Source organism: Eptesicus fuscus, chromosome 7, assembly GCF_027574615.1.
Source record: "Eptesicus fuscus isolate TK198812 chromosome 7, DD_ASM_mEF_20220401, whole genome shotgun sequence".
In the NCBI taxonomy this organism is placed as follows: Eukaryota; Metazoa; Chordata; class Mammalia; order Chiroptera; family Vespertilionidae; genus Eptesicus; species Eptesicus fuscus.
In genome coordinates this window covers 15491698-15512180 of record NC_072479.1, presented here as the reverse complement: position 1 = coordinate 15512180, position 20483 = coordinate 15491698, and the positions used below count along the sequence as shown (strand labels likewise).

Here is a 20483-nt window from a genome sequence, read left to right as displayed (position 1 = left end):
TGTGCTTATTGTTGTAATGTTTGCTGTGCAACATTCCTCATTCAGAAAATTTTTATGATTTAAAAATAATTATATTGAGTTGTAGTATACATGCAATACAATGCATACATTTTAAGTGTACAATATTGTGAGTTTTGACAGATGTATACACTGTGTAACTGCCACCATAGCCAAGCTATAATACATTTCCAAAAGGTTCTCTTGTGTCCCTTTCCATTCATTCTGAGTCCCCACCCCCAGTGCCTGGCAACCACTCATCTGCTTTTTATTCTTTGCAGGTTAGATTACAATTAATTTTTATACTTTTTAAGCAAATGGAAAAGATACAAGCTTTTGTGTGTTTTTGTCTAACAAATATAGATACAATCATCAAAAGCTTTTGCCAGTTTGGGAAGCAGGCAGCAGCTTCACTATCAATATCACAGTAAAACTAAGTTTTCCAAACTTGCCATAATCTATAGTAGATTTGATGTATCAAAATGCTCTTGTTTGTTTGTTTTTCCAGAAAAAGTTGAGAGAAAAACTGAAGACAAGTTTTTCATACAAAATTTTGTTCAATCAGCCTCATTTACTGAGCTGTAACTAACCAGCATAGCTGCCTTTGTTATGTTAATTTTGATTATTTTCAAGGATTTCTAAAAAAATAAATCAGTATATATTGAGATAACTTTTCTACCCAATCTCATGTCAATGTATTCCTTAATGTGGATCAGATTCTTTTGTTTCAGGAGATATAGACATGAGACAACCATACAGTAAACGAGAGGATTCAAAATTGTGCTGTGCAAAGGCCTTGCTCCTTTACTGCAAGAACGTCATACTAGGCAGGGCACCGATGAACATCGCTGGATCAAATGCCCCAAGATAGTCTATATTTGGTGACATTTAAAAGTTACTTTCCAACATCAAAACATAAATGTGATACTTATGTTTCGTATTTACTGAATAGTACAGTAATTGATCATAGTCCCGTGATTCTTGAATCCAAGAGTCAGACAGCTTTCTGTTGTTTGTTTTTTAAAAATAATTTTCATAATATAAGAATTCTACCTCATAATATGTCTCTAGCAGTAGCATAGGACCTTTCTGCTTTCAGAATCACCCGATCTCTCCTCTTTGCCTCCACGACCATCTTTCTAAAACCTTGCTTTATTTTTCTGGAACTTTTGATGCCCCTATATTATATTCAAAATCAAATCATTTCTTATTCAGCATTTTTCATACCCTCTGTCTACCAGGTTCTGGTTAGAACCCTTAAGAATTTCACAATCTATGAATATCTCTTACTGCCATTCCAGACCATCTATACTCTGATTCAAAGCCAAGTTTTCAGCTTCTCTCTCTGTTTCCTTTCCCTGTAGGAACCCTCTAATCCAGTTAGGCAATGTGTCCTCACATATGTCTTGTGCTTTTACACTCGCCACTTTCACTGTCTCTTATCTGTCAAAATAAAGCCCATCTCAATCTCCACCCCCCCCCCACTCCATTATCATAGTGATTTCTTATCTGCTATATTATTTCAGCATTTGCAAATTGTTCCCTCGACCAGGAGTTTGTCCAGGAGTTCGACCATGAGGCGGGGCTGGCTGGGGAAAGGGAGGGAGTACCAGGCACTGGGCCTCTAGTATATATGAGGATATATTTTTAAAGTGTTTGATAAGAAGAAAAATTCTGGAAACTGATTGCACAACAGTTTGAATATACTACTGAACTGTACACTAAAAAATAGTTAAAATTGTAAATCTTATGTTATGTGTATAACATATATCCTATATAATAAAAGCCTAATATGCTAAGTGTCCGGTTGTCCAGTCAGCCATTCAGCCAATCAAAGTGTAATATGCTAATAATATTCTAAGGCTGCTCAACCACTCGCTGTGACATGCACTGACCACAAGGGGGCAGACGCTCTGACCGATAGGTTAGCTTGCTGCTGGGGTACAGCCTATCGGGACTGAGCGAGATGGGCCAGACATGCCCTGGAGCCCTCCTGCAGTCCCTACTGGATGGGTAACCTCCCGCGTCCCTCCCCGGCCCCAATCATGCACCAGTGGGGTCCATCGGCCTAGCCTGCGCCCTCTCGCAATCTGGGATCCCTTGGGGAATGTTGGAGAGCTGGTTTTGGCCCGATCCCACAGGCCATGCCGAGGGACTCCACTGGTGCATGAATTCGTGTGCTGGGCCTCTAGTTAATCTATAAAATTAAATTTTTAAATTTTTTAAATTAGCAAATGAATAAATTACAAGACCAATAAACTCATAAAAACATCAAAAGAGTTTTTTTATTTTATTTATTTTTTTATTTACATTTTTTAGTGTTTAAAGTATTACCTAAGTCTCCTTTTTTCCCTATTGACCTCTCCCTGGCCACTCCCACCCCCAGCACATGCCCTCACCTCCTGCTGTCTGTGTCCATGGGTTATGCTAATATGCATGCATACAAATCCTTTGGTTGATCTCTTACACCACCCCTCTCCTGCCTTACTCTTAGGTTAGACAGTCTATTTGATGCTTCTATGTCTCTGGCTCTATTTTTGTTCATCAGCTTATGTTGTTCATTATATTCCACAAATGAGTGAGATCATGTGATATTTATCTTTCTCCAACTGGCTTATTTCACTTAGCATAATATTCTCCAGGTCCATCCATGCTGTTGCAAATGGTAAGAGTTCCTTCTTCTTTATAGCAGTGTAGTATTCCAGTGTGTAGATGTACTACAGTATTTTAATCCACTCATCTGCTGATGGGCACTTAGGCTGTTTCCAGATGTTAGCTATTATAAATTGTGCTGCTATGAACATAGAGGTGCATATATCCTTTCTGATAGGTGTTTCTGATTTCTTGGGATATATTCCTAGAAGTGGGACTACTGAGTCAAATGAGAGTTCCATTTTTAATTTTTTGAGGAAACTCCATACTGTTTTCCACAGTGGTTGCACCAGTCTGTATTCCCACCAGCAGTGCATGAGGGTTCCTTTTTTTTCCACATCCTCACCAGCACTTGTTGTTTATGGATTTGTTGATGAAAGCTATTCTGACAGGTGTGAGATATGGTACCTCATTGTCATTTTGATTTGTATCTCTCAGGTAATTAGTGACTTGGAGCATCTCTATAATAATAAAAGGGTAATATGCTAATTAGACCAGACGTCATTCCAGACATCCTTCCTGATGAAGCCAGGGCCGGAGGGAAGCAGCCCGGGTCCCGGGTGCCCTGCTGGTGGCTGGAGGAGGGAAGCCTGTGCCGGCAGCCGGGGAAGGAAGGCCTACTCTTGGGTGAATTTTCGTGCATCGGGCTTCTAGTGTTTTCATATGTCTTGGCCTTCTGTATGTCCTTTCAAAACGTGCCTATTTAGGTCCTTTGCCCATTTTTTGATTGGATTGTTTATCTTCCTTTTGTTAAGTTGTATGAGTTCCATGTAAATTTTGGAGATTAAACCCTTATCTGAGATAGCATTGGCAAATATGTTCTCCCATGCAGTGGTCTTTCTTGTTGTTTTGTTGTTGGTTTCTTTTGCTGTGCAAAAGCTTTTTGATGTAGTCCCAGTTGTTTATTTTCTCCTTAGTTTCCATTGTCCTGGGAGCTGTATCTGTAAAGATACAGCTATGACATACGTCTTGATATTTTGCTGCCTATGGATTCTTCTAAGATTTTTATGGTTTCCTATCTTATCTTTAAGTCCTTTATCTGTTTTGAGGTTATTTTTGTGTATGGTGTAAGTTGGTGGTCTAGTTCCATTTTTTTGCATGTATCTGTCCACAATTTTCCCAACACCATTTATTAAAGAGACTGTTTTGACTCCATTGTATGCTCTTGCCTCCTTTGTCAAATATTAATTGAGCATAATGGCTTGGGTCAATTCTGGGTTCTCTGTTCTATTCCATTGGTCTATATGTCTGTCCTTGTGCCACTACCAGCAGTTTTGAGAACCGTGGCTTTGTAATATAATTTGATACCTGCTATGTGATTCTTCCAACTTTGTTCTTCCTTCTCAGGATTGCTGTGGTTATTCGGGGTCTTTTTTTATTCCAGATGAATTTTTGGAGAGTTTGTTTTAGGTCTGTGAAATATGCCATTGGTATCTTAATGGGGATTGCATTGAATCTATAGATAGCTTTGGGTAGTATGAACATTTTAATGATGTTGATTCTACCAATCCATGAACACAGTATATTCTTCCATTTGTTTATACCTTCCTCTATCTCTTTTTTCAATGTCCTTTAGTTTTCCAAGTACAGGTCTTTTACCTCCTTAGTTAAGTTTATTCCTAGGTATCTTAGTTTTTTTGGTGCAATGGTAAATGGGATTGTTTTTTTTATTTCCTTTTTTGTGAGTTCATTATTGGTGTATAAAAATGCCATAGATTTCTGGGTGTTAATTTTGTATCCTGCTACATTGCCAAATTCATCTGTTAAGTCTAGCAGTTTTTTGATGGAGTCTTTGGGGTTTTCTATGTATAGTATCATGTCATCTGCGAATAATGACAGTTTTACTTTTTTTCCAATTTGGATGCCTTTTATTTCTTCTTGTCTGATATCTATGGCTAACACTTCCAGTGTTATGTTGAACAGGAGTGGTGAGAGTGAGCGTCCCTGTCTTGTTCCTGTTCTTAGGGGAAATGTTTTAGTTTTTTCCCATTGAGTATGATGTTGGCTGTAGGTTTGTCATATATGGCCTTTATCATGTTAAGATATGCTCCCTCTATTCCCACTTTGCTGAGAGTTTTTATAAAAAATGGGTGTTGGATTTTCTCAAATGCTTTCTCTGCATCTATTGATGTGATCATGAGATTTTTGTCTTTCAGTTTGTTTATGTGACGTATCATGTTTATTGATTTGCGAATACTGTACCAGCCTTGCATCCCTGGAGTAAATCCCACTTGATCATGGTGTATGATCTTTTTAATACATGGCTGGATGCGATTTGCTAGAATTTTGTTGAGGATATTAGTATCTATGTTCATCAGGAATATTGGCCTGTAATTTTCTTTCTTTGTAATGTCTTTATCTGGTTTTAGAATTAGGATAATGCTGGACTCATAAAAAGAGTTTGGAAGTGTTCCTTCCTCTTGGATTTTCTGAAATAGTTTGAGGAGTATAGGTGTTAGTTCTTCTTTGAATGTTTGGTAAAACTCCCCTGTGGAGCCGTCTGGACCTGGACTTTTGTTTGATGGGAGTTTTTTTTATTACTGCTTCTATTTCATCAGTTGTTATTGGCCTATTCTGGTTTTCTGATTCTTCCTAATTCATTTGTGGGAGATTATATTTTTCTAGGAATTTGTCTATTTCATCCACATTGTCCAGCTTGTTGTCATATATTTGTTCATAGTATTTTCTTTCAATCCTTTGTATTTCTGTGGTGTCTGTGGTTACTTCTCCACTTTTGTTTCTGATTTTATTTATTTGGGTCCTCTCTTTTTGTTTCTTGATGAATCTGGTTAATAGTTTACAAATTTTGTTTATCCTTTCAAAGAACCAACTCTTGTGTTTCATTAATTTTTTGTATGTATACATTATAATAGAGAAACATGCAAATTGACCGCACCTCCGCTATGCCCATGATTGGGCCTGCAGAGGCTGGGGGCGGGACTCCGGGAGGCCTAACTGGCCATTGAGAAAACCAAGATGGCGGCGCCAAATCCTCTTAGTTCCGGGGGTCCTGGTAAGTGATGGCAACCCTAGAGGGGCGTGGTATGCACAGCCAGCAGCCTCCGCGGGGTCCCGGGACCCATCGCGACCCGGGAGGGCGTGGCCGGGCACGGCCAGCAGCCTCCCGGGGATCCCAGGTTCAATGGCGACCCGGGGGGCGTGGCCGGGCACGGCCAGCAGCCTCCCGGGGGTCCCGGGACCCATCGTGACCCGGGTGGGCGTGGCCGGGCACGGCCAGCAGCCTCCCGGGGGGTCCCGGGACCCATCGCGACCCGGGGGGGCGTGGCCGGGCACGGCCAGCAGCCTCCCGGGGGTCCCAGGTTCAATGGTGACCCGGGGGGGGCGTGGCCAGGCACGGCCAGCAGCCTCCGCGGGGTCCCGGGACCCATCGCGACCCGGGGGGGCATGGCCGGGCACGGCCAGCAGCCTCCGCGGTGTCCCGGGACCCATTGCGACCCGCGGGGGCGTGGCCTGGCACGGCCAGCAGCCACCCGGGGGTCCCGGGACCCATCGCGACCCGGGGGGGCGTGGCCGGGCACGGCCAGCAGCCTCCCGGGGGTCCCAGGTTCAATGGCGACCCGGGGGACGTGGCCGGGCACGGCCAGCAGCCTCCCGGGGGTCCCAGGTTCAATGGCGACCCGGGGGGCGTGGCCGGGTACGGCCAGCAGCCTCCCGGGGGTCCCGGGACCCATCGCGACCCGGGGGGGCGTGGCCGGCCTCTTAACCGCCAGTGACCCTAACCCAGGCCTGCCAGCCCCCCAGAGGAGATCCCCACCAGGATCGGGGGTGTGACCAGCCTCTAAACCTCCCGCAGCCCTAGCCCAGGCCTGCCAGCACCCCAGAGGAGACCCCTGCCAGGATTGAGGTCATGGCCAGCCTTCAAACTGTGGCGGCCCCTAGCCCAAGGAGGCCTCCTGGCCGAGGACGCCTGAGTCTGTTCTTGACCTAGGGCCGGGCTCTCCCCACAAGGGACTCAGAAGCCACCAGAGTCTAACTGCCAGTCTCTGGGAGTGCATCCACTGTCCACCAAAAAGTAGGGCCATCAAAGCATTCAGTCTCAGTGCAGACACAGGTCTGTGGCTGACGGGGTGGAGGCCAGACCAAAACAAAACAGCAGAAACACCCTGCCCACCTGGGCGGGTACTGCTGTAGTCCACGTGGCCTGGGCAGTGTAGAAAGCGCTACCTTCTCCCAGGTCCTGTGCTGGCACCGCCGCCTCGCTCACCCTCAAGCCCCCCTGAGTCCTGACAGCAAAGTGTGTGGGGCATTCTGCAGGAGTTGTGCCGTTCTGGGTGCTTTTGCCCAAAGACACACTTTGGGATGAATTCAGAGCCACATCTCATTTCCCATGACACTGGAAGAACCATGTAAAAGGATTTTGACAAAAGCTTTCCACATCTCTGTTTATTCTTTTGAATCCATAAAACAACCTTAAAAAAAGCATCCGGGCCACCTAAGAAAGAATGCACTTTCTGGCCAGAGCACGCAGGATTCTTTTGCCCAACAGGTTAAAGGGAGCAGAGCTGGCACAGTGGGAATGGCCCTGGTGCCCTATGAGGAGACCGGGGGAATGGGGTTGCCGAAATTCCATAAGCCTCTTGCCACCTTCTCCTTTGCAAACCACACCATCCAGATCCACCAGGACTGGAGGCAACTGGGAATCACAGCCGTGATTTGGGACATGGTGAGCAAATCTTGAGGGGCCTCTGTAAACATCTGCAATTGATTATAAGACTGGTCTTTATTTAAAAAGAAATAAAAGAACAGCTTTGTTGAGAAATATCCATATACTGTACATGTCACCTAAAGTGTACAATGAACTGGTTTTTTAAAGTAAATTCAGAGTGGTACAACCATCACCATGCTCAATTTTTAAATATCTTCATGACCCATCCCCTCCAAAAAAAACTTCTACCCATTGGAATCACTTTCCTGATCATCTTCCCCAAAATAGATTGCACTTTAAAGGTGGGTAAAGGAAAATTGAGGGAAGTTAAAACACTGCACAAAGGATATTGTAAGATGACAAAGCCCAAAGTGAAGCTCATGTGTTTTCTTTAAAAAATATATATTTTTAAAATGTCAGAAAGGGAGAGGGAGAGAGAGATAGAAACATCAATGATAAGAATCACTGATCAGCCGAAACTGGTTTGGCTCAGTGGATAGAGCGTCGGTCTGCGGACTGGAAGGTCCCAGGTTCGATTCCGGTTAAGGGCATGTACATTGGTTGCTGGCACATATCCTGGTGGGGGGTGTGCAGGAAGCAGCTGGTCGATGTTTCTCTCTCATCGATGTTTCTAGCTCTCTATCCCTCTCCCTTCCTCTCTGTGAAAAATCAATAAAATATATTAAAAAAAAAAAAGAATCACTGATCAGCTGCCGCCCACAGGCCCCCTACTGGGGATTGAGCCCAAAACCCAGGCATGTGTGCCCCTGATCAGAATCAAACCTGGACTCTTCAGTCCACAGGCCGATGCTCTCTCCATTAAGCCAAACTGACCAGGGCCATGTGTTTTCTTCAAGTTCTGCATGGTTTTAATGGTCCCCAAATCTATACTAATAAAAGGTAATATGCTAATTAGAGTGGTTGTGTTCTGGACATCTTTCCAGACAAAGCCGCAGTGGCTACAAAGCCAAGGCTCAGGCAGCCATAACCAGCTGCAGTGGCAGCAGCATTGGAGTTATGGGGGTGGTGCCTCCAGAGGGAGGCCAGATGGGGGCCAAGGCACAGGCAGTTTGGGGTGATCAGGCTGATAGGGGAGGACAAGGTAGGGGCAATCAGGCTGGCAGGAGATCAGGTAGGGGTGAGCAGGCAGGCAGGCAGTGGGGTTAGGGACAATCACGCAGGCAGGCAGGTGAGTGGTTAGGAGCCAGCGGTTCCGGATTGTGAGAGGGATATCCGACTGCTGGAAGTTGGACATCCCCTGAGGGGTCCCAGATTGAAGAGGGTGCAAATTGGGCTGAGGGGCACACCCCCCCACCCCCACCCCCAGTGCACGAATTTCGTGCACTGGGCCTCTAGTTTATATATATTTTTTAGTCAATATGTCATTTATTTGTGCTCTAATCTTTATTATTTCCTTCCTTCTACTCACTCTGGGTTTTTCTTGTTGTTCTTTTTCTAGTTCTTTAAGTTAAATAGTTTATTGCTGATTTTTCTTGTTTTGTTTTTTTTTTGAGGTATGCCTATAATTCTATGAACTTCCCTCTCAGGACTACTTTCATTGTGTCCCAGGGATTTGGGGTTGTTGTGTGTTCTTTTCATTTGTTTCCAGGATCTTTTTTTATTTATTTCTTGATCTCATTGGTAACCCATTCATTGTTTAATAAAATGCTATTTACCCTCCATGTTTTTGGATGTTTCGGGGGGGTTTTACTGTAGTTGATTTCTAATTTCATTCCACTGTAATCTGAGAAGATGCTTGATATGATTTCAACCTTTTTGATCTTGTAGTGACTTGTTTTGTGTCCTAACATGTGGTCTATCTTTGTGAATTATCCATGTGCACTTGAGAAGAATATATATTCTGCAGCTTTTGGGTGAAGTATTCTATAAATGTCAATTAAATCCATCTGATCCAGTGTGTCCTTCAGAGTCTCTGTTTCCTTGTTAATTTTTTTGTCTGGAAGATCTATCCAGTGAAGTCAGAGGGGTGTTAAAGTCCCCTACTATGACTGTATTGTTGTCAATCTCTCCATTAAAGTCCTCTATAAGTTTTTTTATATATTTAAGTGCTCCTATAGTGGGTGTGTATATGTTTACCACGGTTATATCCTCTTGTTGGATCAGTCCCTTTAATATTATGTATTATGTCCTTGGTTGTCTCTTGTGATAATCTTCATTTTAAAGTCTTATTTTGTCAGATATGAGTATTGCTACTCCAGCTTTTTTTTTCTTTTCCATTTGCATGGAAAATTTTTTCCCACCCCTTCACTCTCATGCTGCATGTGTCTTTGTTTTGAAGTAGGTTTCTTGTAGACATCATATAGTTGGGTCATGCATGTATTTTTATCCATTCAGCTATACTATTCCTTTTGATTGGAGCATTTAATCCATTTACATTTAGGGTTATTATTGATAGGTTCTTATTTATTACCATTTTAATTCTGTATGGCTAGCTTTCTCTCTCTGATTCTTCTTCTCATTATAGCATTCCCTTTAGCGCTTATTGTGATGCTGGATTGGTGGTGGTGTATTCCTTTAGCCTTTTTTGTCTAGGAAGCTCTTTATTTGACCATCTATTTTGAATGATAGCCTTGCTGGATATAGTAATCTTGGTCTCAGATCCTTGCTTTCTATTACCTTGAATACTTCATTCCATTTCCTTCTGGCCTGTAAAGTTTATGATGAGAAATCAAGTGTCAGCCTTATGGGAACTCCTTTGTAGGTGACAGTTTTCTCTTCTCTTGCTGCCTTTAAGATTCTCTCTTCGTCTTTAATTTTTCACATTTTAATTATGATGTGTCTGGACGTGGGCCTGTTTGGGTTCTTCTTGCTTGGGATTCTCTGTGCCTCCTGAACTTGTGTGACTTTTTCCTTTACCTGGTTAGGGAAGTTTTCTACTATTATTTCTTCAAACACATTCTCTATTCCTTTCTCCCTTTCTGCCTCTTCTGGCACACCTGCTATTCTAATATTGGTACATTTCACATTGTCCCACAGCTCCCTTCAGCTGTCCTCCTGTTTTTTAATTGTTTTTTCTTTTTGGTTCTCTGATTGAGTGATATTTTCAACTCAGTCTTCTAATTCACTGATTTGATCCTCAGCTCCCCCTAATCTGCTGTGTATTCCTTCCAATGTGTTCTTTATTTGTGTTATGTCATTCTTTATCTCAGACTGTTCTTTTTTCATAGTTCCTATATCTTTTTTCATGCTGTTGAGCATCTTTACCATCATTACTCTGAAGTCTGATTCAGATAAATTTATCTCTGCTTCATTTATCTCTTCTTCTGGAGAATTCTCTAGTTCTTTCATTTATGGGTTGTTTCCTTGTCTCCTTATTTTGGTTGTCTGTTTGGGTTTGTGACTATGTATTAGGTAGATCCTCTACACCTCTCAATCTCTAGTGCAGGACAGTGTTAAAGGCTGTTTCTGACTAATTAGATCAGGCAAAGACTCAAAGCCTCCAGAGACCACTTCTGTCTATAGACTAATTGGATTCCTACTTGAATTGCCCGCAGGCAGTCATCCTCAGGTGTGGCAAGAGTTTTTTCAACAGGGTGGGGCAGTTGCTTCTGCCTGGAGGCTAATTGTTATTTTTAATCTCTTCAGTAGCCTCAGGGCAAGGTATTTTCCAATAGGGTGTGTCAACTGTCTTCCCCCCAGGCAAGGCAACTGTGTATGTGGGAATGATGTCCTCCACTGTGTGAGGGAATGACTCAGCCCAGGAAACTTGGGTGTCTGCCTTCTGAGCTCTATCCTCCAAGTCCCCAGTCCTGGCTTTTGCTCTCATAGCTCCAGTCCACTTCCCCCTCCCTCTGCTGGAGCACAAGGTGGGTGGCTCCATAGGGAATTTTGTGTGTTGGCCCTTTAAGAGGGTGCCTGTCACTCCCTGTCAAGACAGCACCCTGCTGCTTTTGAAAGCCAAATGTTATGTGGGTTCCTTTCTCAGTTTCGGTGCTCTCTGCTGGGGGTCCCAGCTTGGGAATTCAATCCAAGAGTTCTCAGTGGCAACCCCCCACAGCTGAGATATCTCTCTGGGATTTTAGTTGCCATCTGTGGGTGCCCGGCCAGCTCTTTCACGCCTCCACCCCTCCTACGATTCTCTGTGTGGTCTCCACTTTGGGTCCTCAGATATCTGGGTTCTCTCCTGTGAGTTTTCCATTGATTATTCAGGAAGTTTTTCTGTATTTTAGTTGTAATTCCAGTTTGTTCCTGGGAGCATGTCCTTGCAGCATCCACTTATCTACCACCATTTTTAATCTTATTGGCTGGATAGTTTTAAGATGGGTCTTGCAAGTGGGAAATTGGTTTATAGTGAGACCCTCCCCGGCTTGCTGACAGTCACCTTCCCACTGTATCCTCGAACAACAGGGAGCCAAAAGAAAATTTTAAAGGCCTAAGCCATGAACATAATATAGTTGGGGAAGCACACTCTGCACCTGTAGAAGAATTGAAGGACATTTACAGAGCAAATGCCTGTTTAATATCTAATGCTAAAAGGGAAAGCTGAGTGGAGAGAAATTAGCAGGCAGGCAAGGAGAGAAACCTATAGGCATTTCAGGTAGAGAGAGTAGCATAAACTTAAGTAAAAACATGTAACATGGTTACACAGGGTCCTTGGTGAACCATGAGGAATAAATACACTGAACATTATAAGTGGTCAAATATTAGGCCATAGCATTTGATGTTGTACAAAACCTGATAAAAATGACATTGGAAGAGTAGGACAGTATAGAATGATAGGGAAATCAGAGAAGGGGTTTTAAGAATAATATAGGCCCATGATTAAAGTATGGTAGTGTCTGTGACAGTTAACATGCCAAAGATCCAAAGCAGTGGGTTCATTAAAATTATTTAGGAAGAACCAACAAATCTTGGAATATTGGTTATGGGGAACAAAGAAAAAAATCAAATTATTTAAATGTCAGTCTGTGGACCTAGGAATATACTGATTCAGTTAACGTGGAAAGAGAAATTTGTTATGATGGACGTTAGACTTTATTTAGTGTTTACATTTTACATAAAAAGTATCTATAATGCCGAAACCGGTTTGGCTCAGTGGATAGAGCATTGGTCTGCGGACTGGAGGGTCCCAGGTTCGATTCCGGTCAAGGGCATATACATTGGTTGCGGGCACATCCCCAGTAGGGGGTGTGCAGGAGGCAGCTGGTCGATGTCTCTCTCTCATCGATGTTTCTAGCTCTCTATCCCTCTCCCTTCCTCTCTGTGAAAAATCAATAAAACATATTTTTTTTAAAAAAGTATCTATAAGTAGTATCTAAATAAAGGTGCCCTAGAGAGACAATCATAAGATGTTCAGGGACCAAAGTTTGAAGTATCAGGCCTTTCAGTCAGGCTTGCCCACATAGGATCACCTACAGACTGGTTTTCACTGAGTTTAATTAAGGTAGTGTGTCTGCCACACTCTGAGATCTCTGTAAGGGAATCTGGAGAAAAGAGTAATCAAAAGGATTTCTTCGGAAATGAGTTGAAAGAGTGGAGGAGATATCCTGGTAGTTTACAGTTCACTCTGGATAGTTAATTGGTTAAATAACAAGTAAAGGAGGTATCAGAATCAAGGGAGCATCAATAAAAGAATCTAGATTTTTAATAAAAGGCAACAAACTGAACAAACAAAACATACTCATAGATACAGACAACAGAATGGTGGTTACCAAGAGAGAAAAGAGATGAGGAGAGGGCAGAGGGTAAAAGGGGTCAAATATAAGGTGACAGAAGAGTTATCAGGCCTTAGATGGTAAACACACAATAGGGTATATACAGATCTTGTGTTACTAAGTTGTACACCTAAAATTTATGTAATTTTATCAACCAATGTTACCCCAATAAGTTTAATTTTTTAAGTATATAGATTTTAAATGTATCTTAAAATTAGAATAAACTATGATTACATGTCTATGACCATAAATAATACACCTAAAGCTACTTATCTCATTCTTTTATCTGATCTTTCCTGATGTTTTCAGAATTATGCAATTTATGAAACATGAAAATACCCAGTAAGAAAGAAAAGTAAAATCCTGGTAACATCCCTTCATTCTTACTTCTTTTGTGTCTTTCATTTCTGTTAAACACATACACACACATATACTAGTATAGGAGTCTCTTAAATTGTTAACCATCATCGTTCCAACATTGATTATATCTCTTATTGACTAGTGATAGAAAGCTAATGTGTTGTTCTCAAGGATTCAGGAATTATCAAAAGGCTATTGAGCTCCATTTGCCTTGGATATTTGCTTCCTGTTACTGAAATTTAACAGGAGGGGGAAGGGAACAGAGGGGGGAAGGGAACAGAGGAGGTGGTCTTACTGTTTCTTGAGGCTCTAATTCCACAGCAGAATACTTTTAGAAACATCTTTATTCTATTAGAAATTGCAGGTAGTTTAAAGCACCAGGGATGGAGTGAATAGACCACTTTCATGACTTAAAGTTGGATTTCTGCTACTACCTACTCATTTTGCAGTTAATACGGCATGTTAGTCATGCAGTAGGGGGTTTCTAATCACTTTGGTAGGTTCTGTGTCCACATTTGCAATGTTTTTTTTAACTGAGGAAAAAACACTAACAGAAGACGGAGAGTTTGACAGGAGGAGCATTGCAGTTTTTATTTTGCTGTGGGTTTGTGGCATCCATATATTTTATTTGCTTATATTATTCCCTAGAGCCTCATGGGAAATGAACTCAGAATGGCCAGTCTTCCTTTTCTGTGGATAGCCTTTACTTGGTAAACCTCTTGAAGTCAATTATTAATCCCCATCAAGGTTCATTTTCTTCAAACTATGTTAGAATTAGAATAGGTGAATTCCAGATCTCAAGCAATTGACTTTGATTTAAAAAGGAACTATTTCTAGTATTTTTATTTTCTTTTTATAGTTTGCTTTATCTTTTCATTTTTCTTCAATGAATGCATATTAATTTTTCTTCTCCAACTTATTCTCAGTCTCTTTATCTACCACGTGGAAGAAATGATTGTATCTACGTTATAGAGTTGTCATTATAAGTAAACAAGTCATTGCCTACAAAGTACTAAACGTGAATAAACACATAATAAGTATAAAACAAATGGTACATATTTACTTATTTTTACTCTATTATTCAAGGGTAGTTTCATTTTACACTTTATCAGAAAATTTTTCATGGAAGCAAATTGTATTAACCATCGGTAGCTACTAAAATAAGATGCTTTTGCAATTTTCTTTTTTTCACTCTGAATTCCATTTCCTGTTCTTAACAAAGTTTTTAGTTTAGACACTTTTTTGAGTGCTGTCTTTAAAACAATCACATAAGCTCAACTATACCATATGGTCTTTTCTATCAGATGTATTAAGGGAACAATTTTTCTTTATATTTATATATTTCTTTATTGAGTTCAGAGAGGAAGGGATAGGGAAAGAGAGAGAGAAACATCAATGATGAGAGAGAATTACTGATTGGCTGCCTCCTGCATGCCCCCCACTGGGGATCGAGCCCGCAACCCAGGCATGTATCCTTAACTGGAATCGAACTCAGGACCCTTCACTTCACATGCTGATGCTCTATCCACCAAGCCAAACCAGCTAGGGCAGGGAACAATTTTTCTTATTCCCTAGAAGTTAGATGGCTGTTGCTGTTTATTAGCTTTTATATTCTTACCTAACTTTCAATTTTTAAGAGGTTGTTCTCTCCTATCTGTCCATTTCAAATTTACCAAAATTATGGACAAAACGAACAATACTATCTCCATCCCTTTCCAAACACTTAAAAAAGAACACCTAAAAGCTAATATGTCTATAAAAGTTACTGACATCATACAGCGTTTACATGAGTATAAGTACAATATGTGATCAAAACACTTTATTTTCTTGACTATAAATTGCCCGCTTTAGGCACATTCACATTTAGAAATCAGTGTCAAGAGTATAATTTTAAAATGGAAAAGACAATGGCATGTTCATCTATTAGGGGATTTTTAGAGGCTGAGAGCTATGGGTATGGGAGAGAAAGTTTGATTATATGTAGTTCATAGTATATTGTCAATGCTTAATATAAGATAAATAGACATAATAAAATTTCTATTTGAATTGTATATAAAACAAAAAAAGACTTCAAAGTATATATCTTATTAATAAGCCATCTCAATGGCTCTGCCCCAGTGACACATCCTATATTTTAAGTTTTACAATCTAAATTATCACCTGTTATATCATATTACAGTTTGAGAATGTGACATTTTACCCCAGAGATTAACTGTACTACACTAGCTGGCCAAGAATACCATATATAAAAGAATTTGGAACTTAGTCACAAAGCTTCAACAATACAGAATAATTTTACTATTTCATATTATGATGCTTTTCTTAAGCATAGAATGGCACTGAGAGCCCTTCACCTTTGTATCCTGCATTCAGCAAAGGTGCTCATGACTAGATCTAATTAAATAGAATAATCTTATCTTTCATTCATCTTTTCTTTCCCTGCTGCTAAAAGTGTCCAGAGAGGCAGTGCCCTAACTGAGAAAGCACATTTCTCATTTCAACTTTGTCAGTCTGAGCTTCCCAAAAAGGAACAGATGATGGCAATCAACAGGAAATGGCATTGTGACACCATCTTGAACTCCTTCACCTTTAAGCTCATTTCACCACTTAACATATTTTTTTCAAGTGGTCAGTGGATATATTTAGACTGTCATTATCCCTTTGGTGTTGACTTAAAGCTTCATGGGATAAGCCATCTGCCATATCTCAGAATTATATGGTGTGTGGGAACAGTAGAAAGTTAAATTGAGGTCATTAAGAATCTCCCCTTCCAACAGCAGAGACTAGTTAAACAAATCTTCATTTCCATAATATAAACTAATCTACCTTCTCCTTTTGTTAGTACTGCTTGTTCAGAGTTCCCCAGACCTACCCATCTAAAATGCAAAATATTCTTGTCAGAATATTCAAAATATAGTCTTCCAGTTTTGGCTAAACTAAACCTCTTCCATATGACTGCTATTAAAGCTTACTAGTAATTATCTTAACAAAGACGGAAGCCACGTTAAACTTGGGAAATGCATTCTCAGATTCATCATTCCCTTGAGTCAAAAGCTCAGGTCACATAATTCCTGTAAATCAAATCCGTCTTCTTACAGATGACATACATAAAAGATGAGCTATTGAGGAATGCATTTTAGACACTGAGATTCACCAACTTCATTCTGATTATTTTGTAAATTTCTCATGTTCACCCCCTACTAAATCCCACCTTCTTTTCCTCCTGTATATTAACCAAAAAGTAGTTAGCTAAATCACAAGGAATCTATAAAGCTTAAATTACTGTTTCAAAGTGCACAGATCATTGGCAAATAAAGCCATGACTGGAAACTTATTTGCATTAATGAGATAAAAAAGAATTATAGACATTCAGAATGCCCCAGAAACAGATGACTGATTTTCTAAATCCTATTTTGTAACAGTTACAGTTTGTTACACACTCTATACATAAAAATGTTTTCAGCCCTGGCTAGGTGGCACACTTGGTTGGAGTGTCGTCCTGTATACCAAACGGTTTCGGGTTCGATTTCAGGTTGGGGCACATACCTAGATTGTGTTCCTCAATAGCGCTCGCACTCTCTCTCTCTCTCTCTCTCTCTTTCTTTCTCTTTATCCCTCTCCCCCTTCTTCCTCCCTCCCCCCCCTTCCTCTCTCTCTAAAAAGCAATGAAAACATATCCTCAGAAGATTTTTTTTTTAAGTTTTCAGTTTCAATAATGTCTTGTTTTGCATGGAAGCTACTGAATAGTTATCAAAAATTGACAAGATTATTCTTACTTTTAAAAAACATTTAATCTTGTTTACTGTTTAAGTTTAACTATATCTAGGAACTCTTCATTGAGATGTCAGTATAACAACATGATAAAGACATTTAGGGTCAGAAAAATCTGAATGGGATTCCTGGCTGCACCATTAACTTCAAGTGTAAACGTGGGCAAGTCACATAAACTCACTAAGCCTTAGTTTCATCACCCACAAAATGAGGGTAGTAATAATAGTAACTTCAAAGAATTGTGAAGATTAAATGAAAGTCTTGGCATTTTCTTTCTTTTTCAGGCAGGAAGCTCTTCTGGCTGCCATTAGTGAAAAAGATGCCAATATAGCTCTTCTGGAACTTTCATCCTCTAAGAAAAAGACCCAAGAGGAAGTGGCAGCACTAAAGCGGGAGAAGGATCGTCTGGTGCAGCAACTCAAGCAGCAGGTAAAATTAAATGCCTGGAGGGGTAGTGGGACCACTCTCACACAGTTCTCCACCCATGTCTTTACTGGCTTACATATTAGGCCTTCTTGTCATAGAAGACATCTGATCTTTGTATCTAATTAATTTTCTTGTTTTTTTAGGACTTTCATATCTTTTTAAAATTAAATTCATTGGGGTGACATTGGTTAATAAAATTATATAGGTTTCAAGTATACAATTCTATGGTATATCATCTGTATATTGCATAATCTTCATAAGCAGGGATTTTCATCTTCACAAATCTCTGGCTATGTCTAGTGAATGCTGAGTATTTTTTGTAAGAGTATTGGTTTAGAAAATATCACAAGTCTTCTATGAGAATGTTTTTTAATTTTGCGCAATGATTGGATGAAATTAGTGAAATTCTGCCCATTTGAAATGGAAAAGGCTTATTTTTATATCCAATTAGGTTCCTACTACAGAATGCACTAAATATTGTTATTTAAATGATTTTCAGTTATTCAGGGCTGGGTAGTCTCTAAAGGTAAGAACAAAGTTTTGCCCTTTTCCAACCTAAACCCTCCTCAAATTTAATGATTAATATTTCTGTAAGACCTTTGATCTGTGAAAATAAAAGCTACAAATTTGTCCTTTGGTGATGTTTGCACAACTGTGTAAATATGCTTAATGGACAGAACTTACACACTTAAAATTGATAAAATTGTAAATTTTATGTTAATGTATATTTTACCACAATTTTAAAACTAGAAGAAAAAATTCATCTTTGAAATTAAGGAGAAAGCTGAATTTTTAAAACTGAGTCTCCTTCTGTATCATTAATGCTCTTTATTGGCCGTTCCTGTATGATTTTCAGTGCCTGCAATCCCATCTTCCATTATCATCTCCTGCATTCTCAGTCACATTTTCTGTGCCTTTAGGCTGCCCAGATTTGTTCTTCCGCCTGAAGTAATTAGAGAAAGAGTTTTTCAAGTGAAAGGGTTTCTTCTTTTCTGTTTTGGGTGATCAGTTATCAATTGATACCATTTTTGGCATAACATGTAATATTCAACTTAATACGAATCAGTATTTACACAATAAGCTGAGAAAATACCAAAAGATGTCCCTTTTCTATAGTATAGATAGATGAGCAGCAGAAACAACCCATTGCTCATTTACAAGTGAAAGAAAACTTTTCCAGTGTCCTAAAATAATTTGTCACAAGAAGAGGACATCATCCAATATTTGGATGCCTGTTAAGTAAAACAGAAAAAAATGTGCTTATTAAAGATAATCTATCCAGTAGTTCAAAGTTGAAATTTGGTTTATCAAAGCTGATAATATGATAGAGTGCTGATTGCCATAGGCTAAGGGGTGGGGAAAATGGGGAGATGCTGGTCAAAGGGTACAAAGTTTCAGTTACGCAGATGAAAAAGTTCCGGAGATCTAATGTACAGTGTGGTGACTACAGTTAATAATACTATACTGTATTATATACTAGTGTTCCCGTTGCAGGAAAAATCCTGCAATAGGATTTCCTGCTGTACTCTACCCCGCCTCCATTCCTCCCTTGTCGCCCGCCCCACCTTCTCCTCTAGCCCGCCTGCTTTTCCCTTTGCCCCCGGCCCCACCTCCGCTCCTCCCTTGTCACCCGCCCTGCCTTCTCCACCAGCCCGCCTGCTTTTCCCTTCGCCCCCGGCCCTGACTTCTCTCCTCCCTTCTCCTCCCACCCGCCCCCCCCAGCTTGCTTGCTTCTTCGAAGTTTTACTCCCTTCTGCAGCTCTTGGCTTCTTTCGACGCTGTCTTGATATGCAAATTAGTGCCATCTTTGTTGGGGTAATTTGCATACTCGTCCTGATTGGTTGGTGGGCGTGGCTTGGGTGTAGCGAAGGTACGGTCAATTTGCATATTTGTCTATTATTAGTAATTTGCTAAGAGAATAGATCTTAAGTGTTCTCACCCCACACAAAAAAAGTAACCATGTTAGGTAATGAAAATGTCAGTTATTCATTGTGATAATTATTTCACAAAGTATACTTATATTAAAACACCACAGAAAAATAGAAAAAGAAAAAAAAAGCACCACATTGTACACGTTAGGTATATGCAATTTATATGTGTCAGTTATACCTCAATAAAGGGAGGGGGAGCTGACAATATGAATTAGAAGGATATTGCTGAAGAAAGACTTTCACTAGTTTGTGAGTATATATATTTAGCAATATCAGTTCTCTTAAGTAGTAGTTAGGCCTAAAAATACAGACATATGATTACATTCATCATGCTCCCTCCACCCTGAGACACAAAGTAGAATAACAAGTCTAGCAGACTAGAATACTGTATCTCATTCACAGTGGCTTTTGATGATTTGGCTCTCGAGACTATATGGTTTCAATAGATAAGAGTTATGATATTAATTAATCCATGAATTTATAATATTAGAAGGAGTCACTGAAAAATTCCTAATATCTTACATCTAACTATATGCCCTGAATATTTTGTAGTGATGTGACCTATATATGGAGAAAGATAAAGTAGTTCTTAGGAGTCTTTCCTAACAGTGTTTTTCTGTCTCCCTTCCATATAAAGTTTCACATATCTGCCCTCTCAAAATGTGCCTGGCAGTATTTTATCTTTTCTCATGACTGAGTAGTATTCCATTGTATTTATGTACCACGTCTTATTTGTGACATCATGCTAAGGGAAATAAGCAGACAGAAAACATCAAGAGCCATGTGATGTCACTCATCTGTGGGATATAAAACAGAAAGCAACAAATGAACAAACAAGAAAACCAAATAAACAAAAACTCAGAGACATAGACACCAGTGTGGTGTTACTAGAGGAACTGGGGAGGGTAGAAAAGGGTGACGGGGGCCAAATATATGGTGATGAAAGATTTACTTTGGGTGCTCGGCACACAATGCAATATATGATGGTGTATCTTAGAATTGTAT

The 20483-nt window shown here is 40.2% G+C and overlaps 1 protein-coding gene across 1 annotated transcript in view; it reads left to right on the top strand.

Moving 5' to 3' along the window:
- Positions 1-20483, top strand: part of ERC1 (ELKS/RAB6-interacting/CAST family member 1) — a 534404-nt gene that overhangs the window by 386892 nt on the left and 127029 nt on the right. Inside the window, exon 16 of the mRNA XM_054718763.1 lies at positions 17406-17550. Within this exon, the coding sequence (XP_054574738.1) occupies positions 17406-17550 (145 nt within the window). The remainder of the gene's footprint in view (positions 1-17405; positions 17551-20483) is intronic.